This window comes from Galeopterus variegatus, unplaced genomic scaffold, assembly GCF_000696425.1.
Source record: "Galeopterus variegatus unplaced genomic scaffold, G_variegatus-3.0.2 Scaffold26, whole genome shotgun sequence".
Classification (NCBI taxonomy): Eukaryota; Metazoa; Chordata; class Mammalia; order Dermoptera; family Cynocephalidae; genus Galeopterus; species Galeopterus variegatus.
Genome location: NW_007726137.1, coordinates 1,193,550 through 1,220,802, shown reverse-complemented (window position 1 = coordinate 1,220,802; position 27,253 = coordinate 1,193,550). Strand labels below are relative to the sequence as shown.

The 27,253-nt window shown below is 54.9% G+C and overlaps 1 protein-coding gene across 1 annotated transcript in view; it reads right to left on the bottom strand.

Moving 5' to 3' along the window:
- The window catches only part of GAK (cyclin G associated kinase), a 69,097-nt gene that overhangs the window by 22,068 nt on the left and 19,776 nt on the right, over positions 1–27,253 (bottom strand). Inside the window, exons 5-18 of the mRNA XM_008569389.1 lie at positions 24,781–24,923; positions 20,007–20,132; positions 16,016–16,105; positions 14,340–14,475; positions 13,853–13,965; positions 11,802–11,892; positions 9,995–10,118; positions 6,788–6,837; positions 6,063–6,211; positions 5,263–5,385; positions 4,418–4,551; positions 1,562–1,756; positions 1,006–1,123; positions 406–485 (exon numbers count right to left, since the gene is read on the bottom strand). Of these exons, the coding sequence (XP_008567611.1) occupies positions 406–485; positions 1,006–1,123; positions 1,562–1,756; positions 4,418–4,551; positions 5,263–5,385; positions 6,063–6,211; positions 6,788–6,837; positions 9,995–10,118; positions 11,802–11,892; positions 13,853–13,965; positions 14,340–14,475; positions 16,016–16,105; positions 20,007–20,132; positions 24,781–24,923 (1,672 nt within the window). The remainder of the gene's footprint in view (positions 1–405; positions 486–1,005; positions 1,124–1,561; positions 1,757–4,417; positions 4,552–5,262; positions 5,386–6,062; positions 6,212–6,787; positions 6,838–9,994; positions 10,119–11,801; positions 11,893–13,852; positions 13,966–14,339; positions 14,476–16,015; positions 16,106–20,006; positions 20,133–24,780; positions 24,924–27,253) is intronic.

The window sequence follows — 27,253 nt, the reverse complement described above, 5'->3', positions numbered from 1 at the left end:
ATCCCGTTGCCGGTCCCGGTCCAGTACGGGCCCGGCCCTGAGGGTTGCGATCCCGTTGCCGGTCCCGGTCCAGTACGGGCACGACACTGAGGGTTGCGATCCGTTGCCGGACACAAAAAAAGACAAAAAGGAAAGGGAAAAAAAAAAAAAAAGAAATGCTGCAGGTTAATCCAAAGCCATCAAGGTGCCAAGCGGAAGTCACCCTGACCCAAACTGAGGAATCCTGGGAGCTGAACACAGGGCAGTGCAGGAGAGTCCCAGAATTTAAGTTCACCGTTACCAAGCACACACTCACACTGCACACAACTCCTGACAGCGTTCTTTAGACTGACCCTCATGCATGCGTTCAGCAGTTTGGGGTATTTGTCCCTCTCCCGACAGCAGCCCAGTGCAATACCAACATACTTGGCGAATTTCACAGTGGTCGCATTCCGAGGCACAAAGCCGGTGTGGAACTGAACCTGGAACATCTTCATGGATGCCATCTGCAAAGAGAAAGCAAACACGAGACCCTCACATGGAAGAGCAGGAAACCAGAGCCTCAGATCACAGAACACAGCTATTATCAAGTCACAGGAAAACACTTCACATTCAACAAACTCTGAGAACCTACTCATTCTCATGTGCTGATCGTGGTACTGGGGACACACGGACAGGACGACAGGCAGCTGCCCTCGTGCCATGGGGAGAGGCAGGGTCAGCGTGAGGCATGGGGCCCTGGAAAACATTTCCTAGGGCCCTGAAAGGTGGCTTCACAGGTCTGTGTTGGGGGCAGCCCCAGGCCAAAGCCCAGCAGAACCTCCATAACCACTTTAGTCTTGTAATGCTCGTGGGGAGAATTCTGGACTTTTCATGTTAAAATCCCCTCTGCCTTGTGCTACATGATGAGTCCTGGGGACTCAAGACAGTCACTGAACAAAAACTTAACAGCACTCACAAGTGAGCTCGACCCAGTAGCCTCTACAAGAACCACCAGGGGTACCCAGCAGCACAAGAGTTACTCACCTTGGCCTGCAGCCTGCCACCCAGCGTGGACCTTGCATGGTAGAGGACGATGAGCACGTCTCCTTGGACTGTGATGCCCAGGGGAATGGTTGCTGTGCCATCCTCAGTCTTAAAGTCCCTAAGATAAAAGATGAAAAATGGTTCACGCAAGTGGATAACCTAACATTCTAATGTGACCTTCAAAGAACGATGAACTCTAGCAAGAACGCTGGAATCCTCTAAGTACAAACACTAAAGTCACACGTTCTTCTCCTGTGAATTATGGCACCAAATTACTCCATGGGAGTTTCCCCTAAGAAGTTTCTGTCGAGCCCAAGATGCCCACAGAAATGCCTACCACGTGTCACTGCTATGAGTGCTGGGGCCTTGTCTGCAGAGGCCTCTCTGTTCACTGGGCTCATTGCCAAGGCCAACGGCCACAGACACCCTAGTTCCAAACACACGTGCTGCAGCAGACATCTGCACCCAACAGGATCGAGCTTCCTCCCTGTGTTCAGGAGGAATTGGAGCCAACGCAGATGAGGGGGGCAGGCGGGCTGCACCTGCCTCGCCTTACCTCATCTTATCGTACTCCTGGGACGTGGTGGCCACACGCTCGCTCCCCACATACACCTCACAGAAGGGCCTGCAGCCATTCCTCTGCTTGCTGAACAGCGGCACGGGGGTCATGACCACGGCCTTCACCAGGATCGGCTTGCTGTGGGGCGTGATTGGCTCCTCCGCCACCATGTCACACATGTACTCGATGTACCTGAGGAGCAGATACCCCCAGTATCACCCACGCATGTCCCTGAGGCACAGCCATGCACCTCAGATGGAAGCATTTAATGCTCTAAGTTCCCCCCTGAAGCAACGTTTGGCTGCTCCTCATGAATTTGGTGTTGTAATTTTTAGTCTAAACTTCCCTTGAAACTTCCTCTTTGACTCACAGGTTACTTAGAAGTTATTTAAAACTATTTAGGAATTTTTCCAAATAACTTTGTCATTAATCTCTAGTTTCATCCCATTATAACCTGAGAAATGTTTTGCATGATTTCAATTTTTTAAATTTGTTGAAGTTTGTGTAATGACCCAAACTATTACTTCTTGCTGGACTTGAGGGAGGAGTGTGTTGTTCCGGTGAGTGGAGTGTTGTGGGGGGCGTCGTCGGGGCGGGGTCTGCCGGCGCAGCTCAGCCCCTCCCTCCTCGCCGTCTGTCTGCGCGCCCGTGACTGCTGAGGGGAATGCTGAAGTCCACGCTGTAGTTATGGAGGTCAGTTCTTCCTTTCAGTTCTACCGTTTCTTGCTTTATAAGTTTTCAGTCTATTTTGTCTCGTGCTCACTCCTCTGGTCAGCATTGCCAGGGCAAGTCCTCGCAGTGCGCACACCCTAGGGTGCTGTGTCCTGCTTGTGGGGTTCAGCCCCTTGTCTAACTCCCCCTGGAGTCGTGTGGGAGCAGCTGCTGTCCTGTGACTGCGGCGCAGGCCCCACCTCTGCAGCAGGCTTCTCCACAGTCTCCCTAACGGCACAGCTGACAGCCAGCGGGAAGCTGAGACATGTCTTTCAGCCACAAGCAAGCGATCCACCCACAGCCTGTGTGAGCTCAGAAGCAGATCCAGAAATGAAGAAGAAAGAAGCTTTCTGAGAGTTAAGCCTCCATGTGAGAACGCAGCTCAGCCGGCAACTGGACCACAGCCTTACGCAACCCTGCGCAGAGGACACAGGTAGGAGCTGGTGCCCACGGAACTGTGAGAACAGACACACGCGGTTTTAAACTGCTAAGCGTAGTAACCGGCCTAGCAGCAACTGATGATACAATCCTCGCTCAACCTACCGTGTTATTTTTAACCCGTCTTTACCTTCATGTTTAAGGGGAGCTCCTGGAGACAGCGTCCAGTTGGCCTTTCTTTTTCACTCAGTGGGACGATCAGTCTTTTAATTGGTTTCCTTAGACCGCTCACACTCAGGCTGAACAGTGACGTGGCTGGACTGAAACCTCATCTTGCCCGCTGTTTTCCACACGTCCTACCTGTTCTGGGTATCTTTTTTCTTCCTTTGCCTTCTCTTGGGTCAGTCAGGCATTTTTCATGCCCTCGCCTCCTCTCTTCTCCTGACCTAGCTAGTCACAGCACCTGCCAGCCCTGCCCGGGCGCCCCGGGACTTCCGATGAGGCCACTGTAACTCATACTTCTCTGTCTGCATGTGCACATCGTCCTCCTCTGGCTGCCTTCACGAGGTTCCCCGTGTGTTCAGTCTGCAGCAGTTTGAGCCCATAAGCCATGCCTACGTGGCTTTTCAAGTGCTTGTTTTGTTTTCGATCCTGCTGGGTATCTTCTGAGCTTCTCAAACCTGTGGTTTGGCATTTGTTGTTAATTCTGGAAAATTCTCAGCCATTTCTCGAAGTTTCTGCTTCCCCGCCCTCTCCTCCCTTTGGGATTCCGGTCGTGTGTGCGTTCGGTGCTGTGTGATGGTGTGGCAGCCGCTGCAGGCGCTGTCCTTCCTCACTGTTTTCTCGGTGCTTTATTTTGAGCAGCGCCTGCTGACCCATCCTCATGTCCACTGAGGCGTTCCTTTGTCAGCTTGTGACTCCCTTCCCCACCAGGGTCTGTGGCACGCCTGTCCCAGCTACTGTGAATGTGTGCCAGAGGTCCAGCGTGCTGCTTTGTCTCTCGCTGGCTCCTCAGGAGGCGGAAAGGAAGGGCCCAGGCAGTGAGTGAACGGGGAACAAGACTTGCCATCCAGAGCAGAGACAGCGAGCCACATAGTCCAGCTGGCCGGGCTCTTCTTTCTTTGTCGTCCACGGCAAGGCCCGTTCTTTCTGAGGGAAGGAGACTGCTCCAGCCCTCACGCCCCACAGAGGGGTTTATGTTGCAAAGGGACTCCTTGGTCCAGACACCCAAAAGGCCGCTCTCACTGCAGAGGAGCGGACAGAGGTGGACGTGAGATGCCTCTGCTTGTTGGATGGAGTGGTCCCAGAGAGGTGGGGGGGGTGAGGGCTCATCACGGCCATGAGAGATCGCTTCCTTCAAACTGCCACTTCATGCTGATGCAGAGCTGTGTGAAAACCTGAGTGTTTTGAGGGTCCTCAGTATATGTCTGCACAGCACCGATGGCCCACAGCATTTTCACACGCGCTATCTGCCGATACCCACAACAGAGGGTTCCCGTGGGAGGAGCTGCCCCGCTGCCCATGAAGCGCAGCCACGCAAGGCTCAGATGCTTGCCCAGGAGCTGGGCAGTCGGGCACAACCACAGCCAGGAGTCCCAGTGAGGCATCCACCACAACCAATCCTAAGGGGTCCCTGTGCAAGCAGGGCTGGTTGGGCTGAGCCGGCTCCGCCCTCTCCCACTTTCCAGCGCCCATGTGGCTCTGACCCGGCAGTGAGGACAGCACTTAGCGGCTGTGCTGTCCCCACACAGGGACCCACAGTACCTTTTGTGGGACGGCCAAATGCCTGGTGGGCAGCGCTTCATACTGAACATGTACACAGCGGCCTCTGCGGTGCTGAAGAGACGGCAGAAGCACAGGAAGGAGCAGACGGCCACAGCAGACGCAGCTCTCCCATCCTAGACAGACGGACACAGGCCCTGTTCACACCTGGCTGCCATGGCTTCTGCAGACCCCCTTGCCAGCCATGTTGCCAAGGGAGTGACGCAGAGCCCTTCCTCCCTGACTGGGGGACACATGTAGGAACCTACATGAACAAGCCTGGTGAGAATTCAGAGTCCAACAGAGAAAAAAGTTCCTCAGCAAAGAGCCCAAGCCTGCCAGCTTCTCCACCTGGACTCCACTCTCGACACTGTCCCCCAGCCTCACGCTCACACCTCACTGAAACCTCCCTGTCATCACTGATGTGACTCTTACCAACACCACAACAGCAGCAGCTGAGCTGGGGGTGTGTTTGCTGGGCAGGCGCCACTCCGTGTGTGAAGCTCACAAACCTCTAACACTCACTATGCTGATAGGGACACTGGATGTCAGGACTTGGCCACAGCTGAGGAAGGGCTGCATTGGGGTCAAGGCCACATGGGGACCTGTGGGACGCTGTTGCAGAGAGCAGGTCCACAAAGAGTGGCAGGGGCCACCTGAGGGTCTTTCCCCACCAGACCCCGAGCACCCTGGTGCAGAGACTTTACTCTGGCGCCATCTATTTCTCCACTGAGTCCCATGATTCAGGATAGCACCCAGCTCGTGACCAGCGCTCAGTTTTTGCTGAACAGTGTGTGCAACTGTAGACTTCAGTTGAAATGCCCAGACAGGACAGGTGTCTCACTCACCATACAGTGCACCACACAGACGTTCCTGTGGTCACGCTTGAGCCAAGAGTGCATGTTCCTGCAAATGCTGTACAGGGTGTGAAGGTTTGGTGCCCGCCTGGCTGCCCAGCCACATTCAGAGACCTGCAGGGAGAAGGTCCTGCTCAGCGTGGCTCTTCTGCCAGCATGCGAGTGTGGGCCACATAAGAGGGCTCCGCACGGCCACCTCTCTTCTGGTGTGCCACTCTCTGCACAGCAGTGTCCATTTTGCCATTCAGGAGGAACAAACTTTACCAGATGCAGCGGCACAAGTCCCTGGAGCACCTTCCCACTGGAGCACAGTGGCTCCACCTGCTGATGTTTTTGCACGGGCGCCTACTGCTGCTCACGAGCACCTCTGTGCTAGAGGATCTGTGCACAAGGGCTACCGCTGACTTTGCAAAGAGAACTGAACCTGCCCTTTCCTGGCATTGCATCAGGACCTGTGAAAAGTGTCTGTGTCCCAAATGTTTATTTACCAAAAAGACCACGTGGCCGCATGCCCCTCTGGTAGGCGAGGGGCAGTGAGGGAGGTGCTGTGGCTTCCAGCTAACATAATTAATTCCACCAGGTGCCCTCTTTACAAGATGCCCCAGCCTGCCCTGGGCCCTGGCCGCACATTGCAGCCCCACCCTGGTCAGAGGCCCGGCCACTCATTGCAGCTGCCTGGGCAAGGTCAAAGGGCAGCCCAGGGCTGCAGCTCTGGGAGGGTTACTCACAAAACTGTCCCAAGTGAAGAAAAATCACCACAGCTACACCAAGATAAAACCAGGGCCACTCACTCGGTTGTGAAACTTGGAGGCCCGGTACGTCCTCGGGGACAGGTTGTACACGGCATAGTGCCCCAGATGCTTGGAGTCCAGAAACAGCCGCACATCCTCTATGTTGTTTTTGATTGCTGACTCCATGCCTTCCGCAGGGAACGACATCACTGAAACAAAGCAGGCCACATTAGCAGCCACATTGGCTGCCACGTTGTGACCACCATCCTGGGAGGGCAGCCCCCTGCAGCTGCACCAGCCACGGGACACACAGCGACCATACCAGGCCCTCTCTTCACCCTCCCAAGGACGCCCACCCTCCCACAAGCCTGCCAGTCAGTCACCAGGAAGATCCCACCAACCAATCACCAGGACTTCTGGAGCGAGCTTTCCAGACGATACGTTCTGCCCTGACAGCCTGGTGCCCAGTGGGGCCTCCGAGTGTCAGGATGAGCTTCCCTGGTCTCTGTGCGTGGAAAGCCAGCCTCTAGACGCGCCAGGCCTCGCCTCGCTCCCCTCCTGGCCTCAGAGTTCAAGAAGGGGCCAAGCCAGGGGCACATGCCCCAGACCATTTCTTGGGCGAGGCCATGGCTGCCAGGAGGCTAAGGAGGCCCCTCCATGTGTTGCCAGCCAGTCCACCCCACTCCCAGGGACTGCTGGTGGCAGCTGGGCCACAGCTGCTCTCACATGGGAGGAGGGGCAGCAGCCAGTCCTGTGGCAGAAGCCAGTTAACTCAGTAAACGTACCCGCAATTCTGGATGTGATGTAAGAAATGTCCAGATCGCCCTTCGCATAACTGGAATTAAACAGAAGAACACTTCATCACTGTAAGAAACACTGAACAGTTAAGTGGTGGACCGTGTGGACCTGGCAAATGGGCAGGGGTGTGCATGTGTCAGGCCTGTACCTAACATTGATTGGGACCAGACGAGACCCAGGAATAGGGTCCCCAGGATGTAGAGCAGCTGGATAGTGTGTTGACACATACCTGGACCTTTCTAATGGGGAGAGCCAAACAGATGAAAGAATTCACTGTTATTTCTAAACCAACTTGGTGCACACAGGGGCTTACGGAACCTCATCTGTCTTAAGCACATGTCCGGGCAGAAGGCAGGTCACAGGGCAGCCTGACTACTAGCCTCAGAAGCCTGCCTGCAGGCGGCACCTGGCTGGCGTCTGAGGGTTTCAGAAGGGTTTCCGCCACTCCCAGAAATGGTAAGAAGCACTCACTGTGCTTAAACACCACACAAACAAATCACAATCTGGCACACGCTGAAACTACTTCCTTCCGGGGCCTCGATTCCTGCATGACATACCCCATGGCAGGCTGGGCCTCACGCAGATGGCACCTCCTTACATCCCAGGCATCATCACGGCTCGCTGGTGGGGACCCAAGGACTCAGCCCTGTGCCCCCTCCCTCTGCTGACTTGCTCTGTGTCCTTTCTCTAGAATAAGACGCAGCTGTGATCGGAACAAGTCCTCCTGGCAAATCTCCCAACCCAGCGGTGGTCCTGGGCCTGACACTCACCCTTAATCCGCCTATGAGAAGCACTCATTCCTCACGACAGCGTAAGGAACCAGTCACTTTATGTTTTCTCTCTCTCTCTCTCCATCCTGATGTGATCCTAGCATCACCTCTGATGAGACGGCAGTGGGCGCCTCTCTGCCCCTAGGCCTCGTCCCTGGAGTACCTCCCTGGGTGCCTCCCCGGGACTGCACCTCACAGTTGCCGGAGATGGTTCTGGTGGTGCCACCACCCCGGTAGGCATGGTTAGGCTCACCTCTTTAAGTTAATGTTCCATCTTAGGAACAACTTTCTTTTCATGTCACGTGAGATGCTTACATAGCTCCAGAGTCACAGTCATGAGACCAGACAAATGCAGGAGTGAGCAGCCATGCTTGACCTTCCTTTGTTCTCCTAACACTATGCTTTCGAGATCACAAACAGACAAGTGCATGTTCAACCCCACTTCATCGTACTGTGCCCTGCGCAGCCTGGCAGTCTCTCACTCTCAGCATTTCAGCTGAGTGAGGCTGAGCTGCCGGACACTGTCATTTGGGGGAATGCAGGTTAGGAGTCCCCATCCCAGAATCCACAAGGACAGGCACTGGAGCTGTGTGCCCTACCCAGACTGAGCACCGCACTTGGGCAGGAGACACGAAGAACTTACTGTGGGGCAAAGATGAAGACGAGGGGACTAGATGGCGGCAAGGGGGGTCGGGCCAGCAGAACCCAGACCCAGATGCGGCACTGCAGCCACAAGGACCCACGACTGCCTTGCGGGGGGTCATGCCCAACCACGGCTCCAGCCATGGGGTGAGTGGCACTCCCAAGCATATATGTGACGCCCATGGCACAGTACCACCACCAAGATCTCCCAGCGTTCTCCAGGGCTGCACACATAGGACAGGGGAGCACCTGGCCCAGCCCTGCCTGGCCTCCAACACCCAGAAATGCCAGCCCAGGGCTGGAGGTCCCACAGCCCCAACCCCAGAGGATGGACTCAAGCACAGGACAGAGGCACCAATCAGCCGCCACACAGAGGAGGCAGCACAGAGGAGTGTGAGGCATCTCCTGCTGCCCTGCCCAGGGGGCGCACCACGTGGGGAAGACCAAGTTCCTCCTTGTCACAAAGGTCATGTCCAAGTGTGCAATGTGACAGATGGCACAAATGCGGGACCATGTGCAGCACACGTGTGCACATGCTCATACAATCGCACACACATGCTCACACACATGCTCATATACACTGACACACCTGCACATGCACACACATGCTCACACACGTTTGCACACACACATATACTCGCATGCTCCCACAAAGATGCTTGCATTCACTCACATGTTCACACGCTCACATGCTCAGACACATATTCACATGCTCCCACACTCCCATTCACACACACATGTTCACACACACATGCTCACGCAACTCACACGTTCACGCGCTCACACATACAAGTTCACACACTCGCATGCACACACGTTCACACATTTGCACATACACATGTTCACGCACACGCTCACATGTTCACGCACACACATGCTCACGTTCACACACTTGCACACATGCTCGTAATCATGCTCACACATACAATGCTCACACATGCAGATATGCTCACATACATTCACATACACATCTGCACACACAAGATCACACACACTTGCACATGCTCACGTGCGCACACATCTGCCTGGGGCTGTGGACACTTCTGGACACAAAATGATGATCATGGCACAAAAGAACAAACATGGCCAAAAGGTCCCAGTGTCTGCAGGAGGATGTGGGGGCCACGAGGGCTGCGGTCGTGACACGTCCAGCACCTGCTCAGCTCCCACATTGTCTCCTGAAATGGGTGACGCCCTCAAACTGGCTGAGGCTTCAGGGCATGCCCTAGTCAAAGCCAAGCCCCTCAGAAGAGCTGTAGAGGGACCCCTGATGCAGAGGGGGCCATGTTCCGGAGTGTTCCACAGGGTGTGGGGGCTACAGGACAGTGTCCAGGACAGGACAGCCTCCGCCTACAGAGACGTGTGCGCTCCTTGGACAATCACACCACCTGTGACTCCACTTGACCACACAGTCAAACCCACCTCAGCCCATGTCTCCATAGTGAGAATCGTAACTGCGGAGCACACGGCAGTGGGGTATCACCATGCTCTACAATGGCCTCCCCTCTCACAGCAGACACATAAGCAGCTCCAGCATGAGGGGCCATGCTTGCAAGGGGTGTAAGAGAGGGACCTCCCCATCTGTGTGGGCACTGGACTTGCCGAAGTCTGGCCCTGCTCAGAGAGAAGGGTGACACCGCCCCACTGACTCAGGGCTCCCGTGTGGCCCAAGAGCAGCTCTTCCACAGGAGTGTGGGAAATGGGCTGAGGGTCCAGACTGCAGCCTGGAGTGAGCCCAGCAGGCCCTGCCTCAGCACCTCCCACTGCCATCCTCAGACTTACTTGGCAACAGACTGGATGACCTTGGAGGAGGTGTCCTTGATATTGGTGAAAAGCCGCTCCGTCCCACCCCGCAGGATGTCAAGGAACCCGCCATAGGGCTGGTCGTATTCTACTAGAGCCAGGCCTGCAGGGAGAGATGGTTTCAGCAGGTTGTGGGCACATGCAGTCCTACCACATCTGACTGTGCAAGTGGCACAGCTGGGAGGCCCCACCAACACCCAGCAGTGAGCTTGGCGATGGCGCCAGCAGGGCTGATCACCATCTTTGGTCTTTCCACAGACCCACGGATATGGCTGATTTGGGCACAGAAAAGCCTGTGATTGCCCCTCCAATATGGCTCCTGCCTGGACTCCTCCGTCCTTGGAGACGGGGGCAATCACATGGCTACAACTCCAGGCCACTGCCACCCTAGATGCAAGCAGAGTGGTGGCCAAAAAATGTGGACTTTAAAACCAGAGTCCCAGGAATGAGGCCCTCAACAGGAGCTCTGGTGATAGAAGGTGGTGTAGGAATACAGGTGCCTGACAACACTCAGCACGTGCAGACGGGAGACAGAGGACCCCTGGCAACGCCATGTCCCAAGAAGCACCTAGCCCAAATGGGATGCTGCAGGGCTCAGCACCGTGGAACCTCATTCTCCCTCCAGCCCGTGGAGACCATGGCAGGCATTCATTGTGTGGTCCTGGAGTGCCCAGGACTTGGGGCCAGCTGACTGCTGGAGAATAGCCCCTCCCCAGGAAACAGAGCTGGAGAAGGATCCTGGTGAGCTCTTCCGTACCCCAAAATGGGAGTGGGGGCTGAGATCGGGAGGGGGTCTCGGCCTACAGTCAGTGCAGGCCGAGAATGTCCAGCCACTGCCGCTTGAGGCCATGTCTTTGACGCTCTGCTCTGGCCAGGGCCTCGATGGCTCCACTCGGAACGTTCCAGAGTGCCTCCCAGAACACAGCCCCAATAGCATGCGGCATCCTCACCCCAGGACTCCACACTCCCCACAGGCCGAGGGCCCCTCGGGGAATACCCAGACGCCCACGCAGTTTGAGGTGGAAGGCTAACTACTCAGCCAAGCAGCACCCACCTCGAACTACCAGCAGAGCCATCTCTCCCACCTCCCTGTCTCAGCCCCCACCTCCTCTGGTGGCATGACTACTCCCCACTCTGTCCTACCCCAGGCACCCCTGATGCACTATGACCTCAGGGCCCCTGGCTGTTGCAGAAAAGGAATAACTTGCCCAAAGCAGATCCAGCCCTTTGTCCCCAGTTCCTGAAAGGGGATCTGGGATGCCCCCCAAAGAGGTTCTCTTTCCTTAGGGACTTGGGCTGTGCTCTTCTACATTGCATGATTTATGGTGGGGGTCTGGGACATCAGCCTGACTGCTGGAGGAGCTGGAGACGGACTGATTGCAATAACGGCCCTGGACACCTGGTGTGGGCCAGCCTCCTTGGCTGGTGCCTGTTGTTGCTGTACCCGGCTGCCCTGGAGAGGATACCTGGTCACCCCAGGATGGTCTCTTCTGGACCCTGCCCTGCCCCCTCTACCCTAGGCTTGCTGGCCTCCCTTTCTCCCTGTCCTAAACTGCACCCTGAGTGCATCAGCTCTGCTGATTCAGTGAGTTGTCATAAGCGGCTGAATCTTAGAGTCTGTCTTCTGCTACATGGCAGAAAATCCCATGAGAGCAGGATTTTGGTCTCAGCCCCAAAGTGTCCTGGGTGCCCAGGCATGGCAGGAGTGTGAGACCCCCATGGGGTGGGCAGATGGGGCAGGACAGGGCATTCACCTGCTGAAGCATGGCCACAAGGATGTACTCACCTCCATTGTAGCCGCTGCTCACGGGGCCCATGGGAGGGGCTGGCCCTCGGGAAGGTGCAATGTTCCCAAAGCCCCCATTCTGCTCCAGGAGCTGTAAGAGTTACAGTACATGCAAGTCAATCCTCTGAATTGACCTCAGCAGAAATCAGAGCTACCGTTGGCACCTGCCCCATGTCACACAGGGAGAACACATGCATAGGTGCCCTCCGTGTCCATGCGCCAGGCATGCTGGCTACCGAACCAGTCCTTCTTTCTTCTACCTGGTTTATTACAAACCAGGGAAGACTTTCCTACAAGTCTGAATGGCCAACTTCAACCAAAGCATGGGACACACTCAACAAATAAAACCTCCATCACACACCTCCGCACACTGACACACAGGCTGCCTCCTCAGGCAAAGCACTTCTATTTCACTGCGAGCCCAGCCCCACCATGGACTGCGTTTTCTGGGATTGTGTCTGCTCCCACTGGGTCCTGGGCTCCAGAAGTGCTGAGAGCGAAACACGCCTGCGCGCCCCCACACACCAATGGCATCTCCACAGTCCACATCGAGAACCCCCACCAGCATGCCAGTAGGGAGCAAGGCCACCCGTCTCCCCTGCACACCTGCCCAGTCCTCAACAGCCTTCTGCAAAGGACCAGAGAGGAAACAGGACAAGGCAGGTCCAGGCCACTACACACAGAACAGACCTGCCAGGGTGTCTCCTCTTCCTCCTCCTCACCAGTATCCTCTTTAAGACTGACCCCCACCCCCAGAAAACTCCTCCATGAGGTTATCAAGGACATAAGTCTCCAAACCTGGAGCACCTGACACCTTCCAATGCTTCCTGTTGCTAACTTCAGGAACCCCCACACCCCTCCCTGCCACGGGCTACTCTGGCCTCTCCTGGCCGCCCGCCAGAGGGAGGCACCTTTGGCCCCTTCCCTCCCTACTCTCTTCCTGCCACTCCCCTAACCCCCAGGCTCCCACAGGAATCGCAAGCCCTCAACTCCCCCTAAACCCATCTCTTCTCATAAGGTCCCCTGTCCTTGGACGAGGACTCAGGCCAGCCCCTTTGGTCTTTCTCTCTCATGTTCTATAATCACCCCTTCCATAACAGAGTGCCAACCACACGCACCATAACCGGCTCCACTTCAATGGCCCTGGACTTTTACTTCCAGCCATGACAGAGTGAAAAGGACCCAACAACTAAGAAGTAGACAAAACACAGGAACTATAAGCTCTGGGTCACTGGACAAAGATCCCAGGAGAGAGTCCTCGCCATGCTGGGAAGAGAGAAATGATGCCAGGGAGGCTGGGGTGGCTGGAATCATGGACAGAGTGCCAGGGTAGAGGGCTGCACAGAGTAGGGGCTCCAGGGGCTGCTGGGGGTCCCTTGAATCCTAAACTCAGCCCTGCGCTGTGTACATAGATGGGGGAACCCCAAAGATGCCCCTATGTTCCCATGTGCTCCCCATGAGTGTGTGCCAAAGCTCACAGCTCTTGTGCCCATGTGCCTCTGGTAAAGGTTAGGGTACAGCACCTCCACAGCTGGGTCAGACAGAACCACAAGGCATCTTCCGGCCGACTCACCCTGACACCTGCTAGGCCTGCTCACCTTCACAAAGGGCGGCGAGGGGCCTCAATCCAGCAGCCACCAGGCCCTGAATGCTGCCAGCAGCCACAAAACCCTGGAAGTGGGCCCTTCCTGGGTCAAACCTTGAGATGACCATAGTCCAAAGACCTCAAAGGAACAGCTAAGCCATGCCTGGAGACTGACCCCCAGAAACTGTGAGATGCAAAAAATAACACACCACCCCAAGTGGGGGAAATAACCACGAGAAAGGCACCGACAGAGCAACCCTTGGAGCTCGAGTTGGCAGGAACAGCGTATCTAGAGTGCAGAGACCCCTGAGCCATGACCCCAGGACGCTCCTGGGTCTCGACTGCCGTTAGGAGCTCCTGCCCTGCACAACGGCTGTGAGCCCTCAAGGGCCATGCAACTGCACATTAAAGTAGGCAGGGCACCCTCAGGTTCATGCTGAGATACACAGTTGCATGGCGCCCTCACCTCTGTGATGGGTGACTTGGGGTTCACATTCCTGGCGGCCGCAATCTCCTGCAACTGGTGCACCACCTCCGCGATGGACAGCCGCTCCTCTGGGTTGACCTTCAGCATGGCACCTGCGGCAGAGGCACAACACTGAGCTCGACCAAGTGTCACCCAGAGCCCCAGGACCCCAAGCAGGACAGCACCTCCCACTATTGCAGAGATTACCAACTGACAGAGGCCGCTCACTCTACTCGCGTTACAGGTTTTGAAAGCAAGTGAGGGAATAAGGAGGTGCAGAGTAACAGCAAGCCTGAGTGAAATCACCAGAAACCACCACTCAGGGCACGTGGGTGGCAGAGGGGACGGGGGCTTCACAGAGAAGCCCCCGCCAGGGATGCTGTCAAAACGGCTGCGCTGGGCAGGAGAAGGGTGCAGCACCCAAAACCCAAGAGGGGGTGTCCTCCCACAGTCCCTGTGACACACGTAGGTCACAATGGGAACTCACGGATGAGGTCATGGAAGACTGTGTACCGGGTGTCGTTCAGAGGAATCACGTACTTCCCGTTGACTATTCGAAGTTTTGCTCCATCCTCAAAAGGGTGCTGACGGAAGCAAAGCAGGTACAAGATGCAGCCCAGGGCCTATGGGGAGAAAAAAGGTTGAGAGCTGGGGCCAGAGGGCGAGGACACAGACTGACAGCAGGGACCCAAAGGACAGGCCGTGGGACAGCCACTTCCACAGGCTCCTTGGGGGGACGATCACTCAAGGCTTTCATCATGGGCTTGGTTTACAGAGTCACACGCTGGCTGACCCAGCTGAGCAGTTAGCAGCAGACTCCCACAACGCAGGGAGCCTGCTTCTTCTGTCCGTACCCACCACAGAGGACTGAACAGGTTGTAGTAGTGGACAAACGTCAATCCCTCAGATCAAAAGCTTCCTGTAAAATCAACACGGTTCCCACATAAGCACTTGAGATGTGTCGGCCAGTGGGGTGCTGGCATGGACCCCTCCCTGTGAGGGGGCATGAACCCATCTTGCCCTGGGCAATGGCAGAGCGACTACCATGGAAAAGCTTTATCCTGACATTCTTCGGTCACAACACTAAGCACAGATTGAAGGAGCAGAGAAGCGGCACATGCAGGAACGAAGCCTGTGGGTCAGCTGGGGCTTCCACAGAGCCGCCCTGAAAAAGCGACGGCCTCTTCTCGTGTTTCATTCTACCCACAACACCCAACGATGTGGACCCCGAGGAGGAACGAGCACAGCTCACATGGAGCAAAAAGCACGCGCGTCCCCGTGCTGCAACATGTGCTGAAGGCCCCTTATGTGGGGACCACCGAGACAAAAAAGCTAATAAAGAGACACACGGATGCCTGTCATTTCACAACCTTCCACAACAGGTCCCACCTACAACCCCAGGCTGCAGACAATGCATGTTCACTGTGGGGTCAGCACGAGCCCCTCATACAGTCCATAACACAGTGAGGTGGGCACTCAGGGCTGGTCTGCTGTGGTCTGCTGTGGCTGATGCCATGCGGTCCCTATTCTTGGGTGAATGCCAGTAGCTCTGGCCACACGAGAGCCAAAGGGGAGCAACATCTGGGCAGAGCTCCACACGCAGCAGCTGAAGGGCGAGTGGGCACAGCAGGAGCAGTGAGGGCACGATGCCCACCCCAGCTGCAGGCTGCCCTCGGTTGCTCGGGACATGGCCTTGCAGAGGCACAGGAAGGAAGGGCAGCACAGGAGGCCTGGGCATCAGGCCAGCCCTTACTTTGGCCAGGCTGAGCAGGACAGCCAAGCAGGCCAGGGCCAGGGTGTGGCAGAGATGTTCCAGGGTCAGAGCTCAGATGACAGACACACAGGTCAGGGCGGGTGCAGAATCCAAATCTTGGGCAGATCTAGCTAACGTAGGCCTTCGGTGCCAACTCAGCTCCACGCTGACACACTGAGTGATTTCTACTCAGTTCATCCCCACAAAAAGTGGTCATGAGTGAGTCTTAAGAAAACAAAGACAGAGAAAAGGAAAAGAAAAAAGAGAGGCTGAGGACACATGGGGACTTCTTAGTCACAGGAGAGACAGGGCCCTGCAGCTGCCAGAGGCCCAGGGCAGACAGAGGCTGCATGCAGGCCACCCACAGCCCTCGACACCCCAGCTCCAAGAAGAGGCGCTGCGGACCTCACCCAGATATCCTGCTTCTCGCCGATAGGGAAGTTCGAATACAAGTCTATGATTTCTGGCGTTCTATACATGGGCGTTGTGTTCCTTGTGATCTGCAGGAAAAACACAAACATTTCAAAGGCAACATTACATGCGAGCAATGTTTTTTCTTGCATCAGTGTCCTGTGACTTTCCAAAACACACAGCAGGTCTGACGAGCACCTGTCATCTGTGCTCCAGGAAGACCTCTGGACACTCAGTTCCCTACCCTCCCTCCCTGCCCTTCACTTTCAGAATGAACTCATCTCTCACCATATGCACTGACTGACTTATCTCCATAACCTCACATACACACGGGGGCACATGACAGGAGAGGCGGGTGCAGTTGCCCAGCAAGAGAAAAGCTGGTGCACAGCACACACACGCACAGCAGCCCTGACTCTGCGAATGGGCCAGCAAGCAAACAAGCGTGTGTAGCGACACAGCACAAAGCGCCACAGCCGCGGCCGGGCAAAGGTTTCTCAAACAGAATGGAGAAACCAGGGATGAATGGGAAGCAACATAAACGGTCTCCACTTCCCTGAAGATGGTAAAATGGGCACCCATGGCCTGGGGGGAGACACAGGGGCAACATGAAGCACCAAGGGCTCATAAGCAGAACACATACACAGCTCCTGTAACTCCTAGAGATAGAGACAGAGTGGATGAAGAGTGTACTTTAAAAACTATGCTCTAGGGGCCGGCCCGTGGCTCACTCGGTAGAGTGCGGTGCTGATAACACCAAGGCCCCGGGTTCGGATCCCACATAGGGATGGCCGGTTCGCTCACTGGCTGAGCGTGGTGCTGACAACACCAAGTCAAGGGTTAAGATCCCCTTACCGGTCATCTTTTAAAAACAAACAAACAAAAAAAAAAACTATGCTCTAGGGCTCGTTGACAGGAGCGATCAGGCGGGACGGGTAGGCTGGGGCCCTTGCACACATGCTTACAATTCTGCACTGTTGTGTGTGTGACAAACTTCCATCGAAAGCTTCCTGTGTGTAAACTTTATGGCATAGACCCTTCAGCACAACGTATTCTAGGAGTCCACCCTGTGGACAACGCCACCCATGCCTCCAACATAAGGACACCGTGCACAGGCTGTTCACGGCAGGACCCTCCGTACCTGCAAAATGCTGCAAACAACCTGAGTGACAAGCAAAAGGCACTGGCTGAATGAGCCACAGAGCATACACAGCAGAGCATGACACAGTCATGGGAAAACACAAAAACATCTAATGCACCAGGGTGGACTGACTACCAGGAGAAACCAGTAAGTGAAAAAAACAAACAAAAGCCAAAAGAACACCAGAGTGTGGGAGAGAGAAAGAGCCAGAAACGCACACCTGTTTGCCATCTCTGAAGGAAGACTCAGGAAGAAAACAGAGAAACAGTGAGGCTGGGCCTCTGCAGAACGGGAAGCTGCGAGGGGGGAGGGGCACGGGCCACACTGTCTGTTCGGCTCAGTTTTTCTATAAACCTAAAACTGCTCTAAAAAATACAGTCTATTAATTTAAATAAACAAGTCCAAGGGCATTTCGAACAAGCAGTACAGCCACACTGAAGGAGAAAGTGCAGGCAGTGTCTGGTGGCACATCCTGGCCCTTGGTACTGGCAGGGTGGGCGGAGACCCAGGAGGAAACCTGAGCTCTCTGAGGTGTGCTTTCTTTTTTTTTTTTTTCCTTTTTGTCTTTTTTACTGACCGGTAACGGGATCGCAACCCTCGGTGTTGCGCCCGCACCGCGCTCAGCCAGTGAGCGGGAACCGGTCTCCACATGGGATCCGAACCCTTGGCGGGAGCGCCGCCGCACTCCCAAGCGGCGCACTCTCCAGCGCGCCACCGGGCCGGCCCTGAGGTTTGCTTTCTCAGTGCCACACTCAGCGCAATCCTGTGTGCTGACACTGCTGGCAGCAGGGCTCTCACCAAGGAGGAGGAAATGAGGGTCCAGGAGCAATAAGGCTCATGCTGGGGCTAAGGTGCTGCGTGGGCCCTCAGCAGCATGTGTGTGCCCACCCACCTGCCTGCATTTCTGCTCGGAGGGCCTGGGCAAGCTCCCCGTGCCCAGACCCTGGTCTCGAGTGCCACACCCCTCTCAAAGGCAAGGGCTCCTAGGTGAGACGGCAGGTCCCAGGGCCAGGGCAGAGTGGGTACCAGGAACATCTGGTGTTCCAGAGGTAGAAAGTGCTGGAAAATGATGGGAGAATGTCAAAAATCTGGGACATTTTAGCACCAAAATAATTAAGGACACATTGAATCATGACCTTGGAAAATATGGCACCCACAAGTCTTATTAACAATTAATGAGTAGGTGCAGGGGCTCCTGCTATGTGGCATGTGGGCAGGCAGGTGGGTGGCAGAGATGGCTGAGGAGCAGTCGCCACTGGAGGCAGACCCAGAGAGGGAGACGGCCCTAATGCACCCCAGAGGTGGTCACAACGCGAGAGGAAAAGAGTCACTGAAGAGACCGCCCCTTGAACATCACCCAAAGTCTCCACCACCCAATAGCGGTGGGGATGGCCGCACACCTCTGTGCATCTGCTGAAAATGACCGACACAGTCATGCAGTGAGGGCTGTGGCCCTTGTGGGTACCCTCTCCCACAAGGGATGTGGCCTCCTTCCTGTGCTCCAGTCCAGCTTCAGTGCACATGGCCTAGGCTCCCCTCAGACATTTAAGCACTGCCAACCAACATCATGAGAAGCCCAGTTCTAGACACCGGCATGCAGGGCACTCTACTGGGCATGACTTTTGCAAAAGTAAGAGCCTAGCAGATTTGGGGATGATCTCTGATTTAAATGAGACTCCTGAAAAGGACAGAAGCCCTTCTTTTGATGAGGTCTGTTTCTTGTTAGGGAATAAACAGAAGCATCCTTTCCAGGCAGCTGCTGGGAGAGCTGTGCTACTCAGGGAGGGCAGCCAGGCATCTTCCCACGTCATCTCAGTGGCCCCAGGAAGCAGACACCAGCGCCCACCCTGAGGCAGGCAGCCTGGCCTCCACACAAGCATCCCCGGCAGACTGGGGCAGCACAGACAGACTCATGCTCTCTTTCAGCCATGGCAGCACCTCCACAACAGGGAGCCTCCCTGTGCACTCGTCCTCTGAACACCCTCCATACTCACAACCTCCCCCATCACCACCCCCATCATTTGTGGTCATTTTCTTTCTTCTGTATTGTTTTGTTCATACAATTTATGACAACTTTTTATGATGCATAAGCCACCTGTAGGAAAATGCACAGTCTATAAGCATACAGCTCAGGGATTTACTGAGTGGACATATCACGGAGCCCCCACCAGCACCAGCAGCTCCTGCAGCCTCCATGCCCATACAGTGCCTGCCCTCTGGCCCCTCCACGGGCGACCCCCTCCTGGTGGCTAATGCTGACGCTCAGCTCCACCAGTTCCCCACTTCCTTTCTGCCACACCGTCATAGGGGCTCTGGTGGTTGATGCTCAGAGCACGCAGCACCCAATCTCCTGCAGGGTCTCCTGGGCAGAGGCACCAAGTCCCCCATAAAGACATATCTCTAAAGGACTTTCAGAAAAAAAAATAGCCATGTTTGTAATGATGAAGAAGTTCTGGAGATGGAAGGTGATGATGGTTACACAACATTGTGAACGTACCTAATGCCACTGAACCGTGCGTTCGCAAATGCGTACAATGGTATATTTGTTATGTGTACTTTACCACAATAAAATATATTCCGAGGAAAAGAACAGCCGTAAGACACTCAGAGCTGGTTTTGTGTGAGAATGATGAGATGAGATGTCACATCCCCTGTGGCGTTTCTGTGGTCGACAAGCCAGCCCGAGGGTCATTGAGCTCAACCACTCTTGGACACCAGCACTGCACTTTGCAGGGCCACACTGTATGCCTGTGCTCAAAGAGTCCCATTGGGCTAAAGAGGACTACGGAGAGAGAAAGGTGCCTGTGGCACAAGCTTCCCAGGGATGGGCTGCAGCTGCCCGTTCTCACCTCTTCCTCCACCATCGCGCGCTTCTGGGCGCTCCAGCTGTAGTCAGGACAATGCGAGATGGTTGTGGCGCTGCCAAAGTCACACAGCTTAATGGTCCCCTGGTTACTAACCAACAAGTTCTCAACCTGCAAAATTCCAGAAGACAGTCCTCATGAACTTGGGGGGCAGACAGAGATTGGACTTGAGGAAAAACAAACAGGAGTATCAAACACGCCAGCAACTTATCAAACACAGCCTGTCTGCTCTGAGGTCAAGGCTGCTGGGCTACCCAGACCACCCTGAAGACATGGAGAACCTCCGCAGCCCCTCAAGGGCAGTGGAGACAGCCAGCTCCGCACCGGTCCTGGCAGGGCTGCAGGGGCTGCTCCAGGCCTGGGCAGGGGGCTTTCGAGAGTGGGCGCCAGCCTAAGAGGCAGGCCCTAAGGGCAGCAACAAGAAATTTCACACAGGCCAGCAAAGGGGCCTTCCTCAAAGGCGAGAATCACAATGTCCTAAATTCTTTCTCATCAAAACCAATATATGCATGCTTTAAAATACATAACTCAGAAAAATAAAAGGAAGAAAGTTGAGATCAACCATAAATCAAATAGAGATAACCCAATCAATAATGTGGGACACACAAGATAAGCCTTCAGAAAAGTCAGAGAATGAAAAAAGTTAACATGCCATTCATAACTGCATTTAAGGGCCGAACCCGTGCCGCGGGCTCGGATCCTATATAGGGATGACCATGACGGTGCGCTCACAGCGCTCACTGGCTGAGCGTGGTGCGGCTGGTCTCAGAAAGGAAAAAAAAAAAAAAAAAAAAACCCAAAAAACTGCATTTAAATACACCAACAGCCTGAAAACAAATCTAACAAAATATGGACAAAAGACCTCCTATGCAGAAAACCATAAGATAGCTTAAATAATTGTTTAAATGCAAAACAAACAGGGAACTGTACCACACTCCTAACATGAAACACGCAGCGTGTAGATGCCCCGCCCGCCCCAGTCGCTCAGGGCTGGGTGTGCAAGCGACAGCCCGTGAGCCACTTCTGGCCACCTCCAGCTTTTGTACAGCTTCTGTAAAAATGGTTTTTATGTTTTTAAATGGCTGAGGGAAAAAGTCAAAAGCAGACTAGTATTTCATGACACACAAAAATTACATGAAATTCTGATTTCGGTTGGTAAAGTTTTACAGGCACCCATCCATGCCCACACACGGTGCTGCCTGTGGCTGCTTCTGTGCTGCGACAGAGGTGAGGAGCTGCACAGAGACCGTGGGCACCGCAAGCCAAAATCAAAGAGCCTCGCAGCAATTCTCATCAAATTCCCAAGATTTCCGGGTGGAACTTGACAAACTAATTCAATAATTTATAAGAAGACACAAACAGCCAAAAAGAGCCAAGGCAATTTCAGAGAATCAGTTTAAGCTCTGGCAACAGGCCAAAGGAGTGGTTCAAAGGACCATCTAACGAGCACCACAGAGACAGAGCCACAGACACCCACGCCACACACATGACAAGGTGACACTGAGGGAGGTGCGAGAGGATGGTGACTCGGCCCAGATGCTGAGAGCTGGCATCCATGCAGAAGAAAAGAATAAGCCTCCCCCGCCCCCATGATCAACCAAGGAAGCCTCAACCCTGAGCATTAAAGCAAAACCATACTCTTTTTTTTTTTTTTTTAAAGATGACCGGTAAGGGGATCTTAACCCTTGACTTGGTGTTGTCAGCACCACGTGGGCTCAGCCAGTGAGCGAACCGGCCATCCCTATATGGGATCTGAACCTGTAGCCTTGGTGTTTGTTGTCAGCACCGCACTCTCCCAAGTGAGCCACGGGCCGGCCCTAAACCACACAGTTTTTAGAAGACGACATCCAAGAACATCTTCCTGACCTAGGAAGGAGTGACTTCAACGAGACACACAGCACTAACAGGATGAGTGTCTAGCTTAAGAGAAAGAGCGCCATCCTCAGGGCACTGAAACAGAGTAAGAGTGCAAGCTGCCAAGGAGAGAACGTGTGCCGCGCAGAACCAGAGCAGGGCTTCTGCACATCAAAAGAAAGAGACAACTCAACACAAAAACAGGCAGAGCACTGTAACAGGTACTTCCCCAAAGAGGAAATCCAAATTCCAGTACACAGTGAAAGACGGTCAGCTTCAGTAACAGAAGGGGAGCACACCACCAGACCAGCTGAGGTCAAGGTCCCGGCAATGCCAGCATGAGCTAAGCCAGGAGCCATGGAGCCCACAGAACACGCAGGACACGATGGAACATCCAGAGTTAAAGAGGCACACACCCCCAACCTCAATTCCCTGTAGGCCCCTGTCCCATGGAGGACCCGCTCCAAGGACAGGGGAGCCAGACGGGGCTGTTCGGAGGGCGTGGGCCAGCTCAGTTCACAAACGGGAAATAAGTCAAACACATATGACAGCCCCAGAACAGATCAATACAGCGAAGCGTGTTCCCACAACGGGACCATCTGTGAAGTGTGGGCTACACACAAGACAGGTGAATCTTAAAATCACAATGCCAAGCAGAAGAAGCAGACACAAAAGAATGTGTAACGTGCAACACCATTCACATCATGTCCAAAAGTAAAACAGAGCAGAACACACACAGAAAAGTGAACAAGCACCTGACCACCAAGAGTGAGCACAGCACACTCCAAGTCGGGAGCTTGCCACCTGGGGGGGCCTGGGGAGGGGCGTGCCATGTGGTGGAAGCCTCAGGAGGGCGTGCCACGTGGGGTGCTGTCCGGGCACTGTGCATGCCCGCACCCATCTCACAGCCAGCAGTGTTTCTTTCGGTTGTGTGCACCGCATAGCAAGGAGTAGGCAGCCTAAGTGGATCCTGTATGCCCCTCTGCAAATTGCCACTAGACGACTCCTGCAGCAGAAGGCCACAGGTGAGCACCTGAAGGGGTGGCTGGGCCAGCTGCCGAGGCTCCTGGCCAAGCGTCACCCATGGGCAGGCAAGGGACACTTTTCACTGGAAAGACAGGTAAAGTCAAACCCTGGCAAGCTCACAAGTATCAATTCTTTACTAATTCCATCCTTTTTGTTTTCTCCTTTCCTTAAAACACCCCCACACAAGCACACACAACACAATCCATCACACTTTTAAAACACAAGAGTCTGGGCCGGCCCGGTGGCGCACTGCTACAGTGCGCCGCTTGTGAGCACGATGGCGCTCCCGCCGAGGGTTCGGATCCCACATACAGACCGGTTCCCACTCACTGGCTGAGCGAGGTGCGGGAGCGACACCAAGGGTTGCGATCCCGTTGCCGGTCCCGGTCTGGTACGGGCGCAACACTGAGGGTTGCGATCCGTTGCCGGACACGAAAAAAGACAGAAAGGAAAAAAACAAAAAACAAAAAACACAAGAGTCTGGATGCTGTAAGAAAATCCCCCAACTCCTCAGGGTCTACTGAGGAAGAACCATCTGACAGCAAAGAGCAGGACTCTCCATCAGCAGAAGAACCACCACTGTATGGAGTCCTGCAGGACCAGCCCCCTGGGTAAGAGACCCTCACTCCACGTCACAACGGGGCCTCAGGCACTTTGGTGTCTGGAAATCAGGAGGTCTTGGAACCTTGAAAAACCTTCCTGCTGAAACCAACTAGCAGTACTGGAAAAAAGGAAATACAGAAGAAAGAAGAGGAGGGGGAAGTTTCTGAAGGCACGAGGAGCAGGAATGGCAGGGCTGTCACAGGGAAGTGCTGCCTGGCCCTGCAGGTTTCTGCCACAGGGATGTCTGTCTGAGTCATCTTAAACCCTGGTTTTCTAGGCCTCCCTGAATTCAGAGGGCAAATGAAAAAGGTCAGGCTCACCCGTGGTTCAAAATCTAAATGAAGACACCTTCCCTACACGGTGGGACTCCCAGCACAAGGCCGAGTGGAAGAAACCTGACCCCTAAGCAGGGAGACACAGAGGAAAACTGCCTTCCAGAACCTCGCGCTGCGGGGGTCATGGTGGAATGAGCCAAGGAGGGAAGGCTGAGGCAGCCTCCTGTTAGTGCACAGCCTCGGGCCGTCACCACGTAGGGCACATGAAGCCTCCCACATGCACAGCCACGGGCAGCAGGGCATTCCAAGTACAGCAGCATGTGGGAGAGAAATCCTCTGCTGAGCTGTGGGAAACGACCACCCACTTAGAAAATGGGGAGATGCTGATGGCAGCATCACATGGCACAGCCCCAGCCCAGAAATCCTGTGAGGCAGGACCTGCAGTGTCACAACAGCACCCAGGACACACACGCAATGGAGCGCCACCACTGTAGCCACACCCACCAGTGTTGGTGGAGGAAGCCCAGCATGATGGGAGGAGAGGGTAGCAGGGGACAGGCAGCCAGGAAGAGCGCAGACGTGGTGCAGGCGAGGGCCACAGCGGTGAGGCAGCTGAGGAAAGGTGGCACAGTGCTGACAGAGGCAGGGAGCACGTGAACAGGAGCGGGGAACCCCAGAGCCCCCACACTTAGGTGGGCACCTCATCTGCTCTCCTGACGGAGACTAAGCAAACTCCCAGGCAGAGCAAGGAGGCGGCGAGGGCAGGTGGGCCCCCAGCACCCAGGCAAAGTCCTGGCAGACACAGAGACAACTCTCTTTAGGGCTACAGTGGGAGAAGCTTCTGGAAAACTCATTCCCAAAGTTAAGAGGCTCCTACGCACATCTTCTCAGACTCTCAGGCAAGGCCATCACAGAACCTCACTCACTGACGAGTCCCAACACCCACTCTAGCTGGACCCAGGGCAGGAGCACATCCCAGAATCCGTGAGCGCAGTCACTACCTTGAGGTCTCTGTGAATGATGGGTGGCTTCTGTCTGTGCATGTGCTGCACTGCTCTGCACGCCTGATAAAATATCTTCAGGACGGTGTCACACGACAGAGGGCCTTTAGATTCGATTCTCTTTAAAAATTCCACCAGCTGCCCTAAAAGAAACAAATTCACATCACCATGAAGCCATAATGCTGAACCCTCCCTGGCCACCCTGACCACCAGGACACATGCTGCCTGCTCTGAGACCACCACCTGGGTGGGAGCCCAGCTTGCGCGCCCAGGTGCCGCTGAGGCCTTTCCTCCAGCTGCAGCAGAGAGGTGTGCAGGAGCTGGCGTGGAGCAGTCCCAGGATGACACAACAAGCAAACCCATTGAGTCACAGAGCCCTATGTGGACACACTGCTGCAGCTGCAGAAGAACGCCCAGGGATGCCCAAAGGGTCCACAAGCCACCAATCACGTCTTCGCAAACCGCTCATCAAAGCTGAATCGGGCATGTCGTTAATGGCAGCTACAAAGAGAACTATGCGTCTCTTCATCTTATGCCCAGTCAGAGACCCCACCCTCTTTTCAACCCCCACGCTCCTGCAATCTGCTCTCCACAGAGCACTGCCACAAACCTCTGCTCAGCGCACACCCATCCCCAACAACCGCCAAGCACTCGACATCAGAGCCAAGGCCATTACCACAGCCTCACGCCGCAGGGCCAGCTCCTCGCCCCTCCTCTGGTGACCTCGTCTCCCATGCTCCAAAGGTTGTCCCTCCAGTCACACTGGCCACCTTTCTGGGCTGCCTCAGGGCCTCTCCACCTGTTGCTCCCTCAGCCGGGACTGCCTCCCACCTTCACCTCTCTGAGCTCATGGATCCATCTTCCGGGGAGATCTGCCCACCCTATCCAAATGTGCACAACCGTCCCCTGAACTCGTTTTCTCCATGGCATTTGGAACTACCCAACCCTTGACTCTAACTTACGTTGGGGTCAGTCTGCTGTGCTGGAGCTTGTCATGAACCCCAACTGCCTGCACACGGCAGCGCCAATAGAAGTGTTCCAGAGAGTGTGGTAGTCTAGATTCTAACCACTCTGGAGGGGCAACTTCTGTAATCTCAATGCCTTTGCAACTTTTCAAACAAAGGAATTTACATGTGCATCGGTCTTTAGTCTTGCTACCACTCAGATGCTGGGCCTCACTATAATTCAGCTTACAAACAAGAACTTGACACCCGTGCCCACAGCACAGCCCAGGGAGATGCCCCCTGATGCCTTGAGTCTCTGCTGGTGCTCCAGTGACTACAGAAATGGGGTGGGGCGTCGGCCCCTGCCAGGCTCCCCTGCCCAGAATGAGTATAGGCCCCACCTGCCTGTCCCACCCTGGCTCTCAACAGCTGCACAAAACTTCTTCCTTGTCCCCCACACCTGCCTGCATTTTGCATGAGTTTTGTTAGTTTATCTCATGGTAACTATAAATTTGGATCAACAAAAAAGGAAATGGGGCCTCACCACAGAAAAGCTGGGCCGGGCAGTGGGCTCCACCCTTTCCCTCCCCACACCGCTGGGGCGGGGGACAGCACTCAAGCCACTGACACCAGGCCCCATTCCTGCCACATCCTTTATCACGCCATCTCAGGAAAGTGCCCAGTGTCCTGCCAGCTTCATTTCCCACTCTGATCCTGATCACTCCTTTTAAGAACAAGATTTCTAAAGGGGCCGGCCCGGTGGCGCACTGGATAAGTGCGCCGCTTGGGAAGCGCGGCGGCGCTCCCGCCCGAGGGTTCGGATCCCACATACAGACCGGTTCCCGCTCACTGGCTGAGCGAGGCGCGGGAGCGACACCGAGGGTTGCAATCCCGTTGCCGGTCCCCGGTCCGGTACGGGGACAACACTGAGGGTTGCGATCCGTTGCCGGACACGGAAAAAGACAAAAGACAAAAGACAAAAAAAAAAAGAACAAGATTTCTAAAACCAAGATTTACATCATGCGAAAACTTTGATATCTCAAATGATGAACAAGGGAGATAATAAAGAAATCGACCTCCTCACCAGCCATCAGAGACAGCAGACTGGACAGAAGGGAAGCCCCCATCCGGCCTTGGTCCAAGCTGTCCTAAGTACGCTGGGGCGGGGCTGGGGTCTCTCAGAGTAGCAGACACAGTCTCCCTGACCCAGCCCACCCAGCCACCTCTCCACACCCAGACACGATGCAGTTCCAGGCAGCAAAGAACAGAAGACTGGCCGTGTAATTTGTGGTGCATCACAATTAAGGAAAACTATGCAGCCTTCGAGATAGAGTGAGGTGAGTGTGTACTGGCACAAAAACATGCCTGACAGTTAATTTTTTTTTTTTTTTAAAGAAAAGTATTGGGCCGGCCCAGTGGCACACTGCTACAGTGTACCGCTTGGGAGCACGGCGGCGCTCCCGCCGAGGGTTCGGATCCCACATACAGACCGGCCGCTCACTGGCTGAGCGAGGTGCGGGCGCAACACT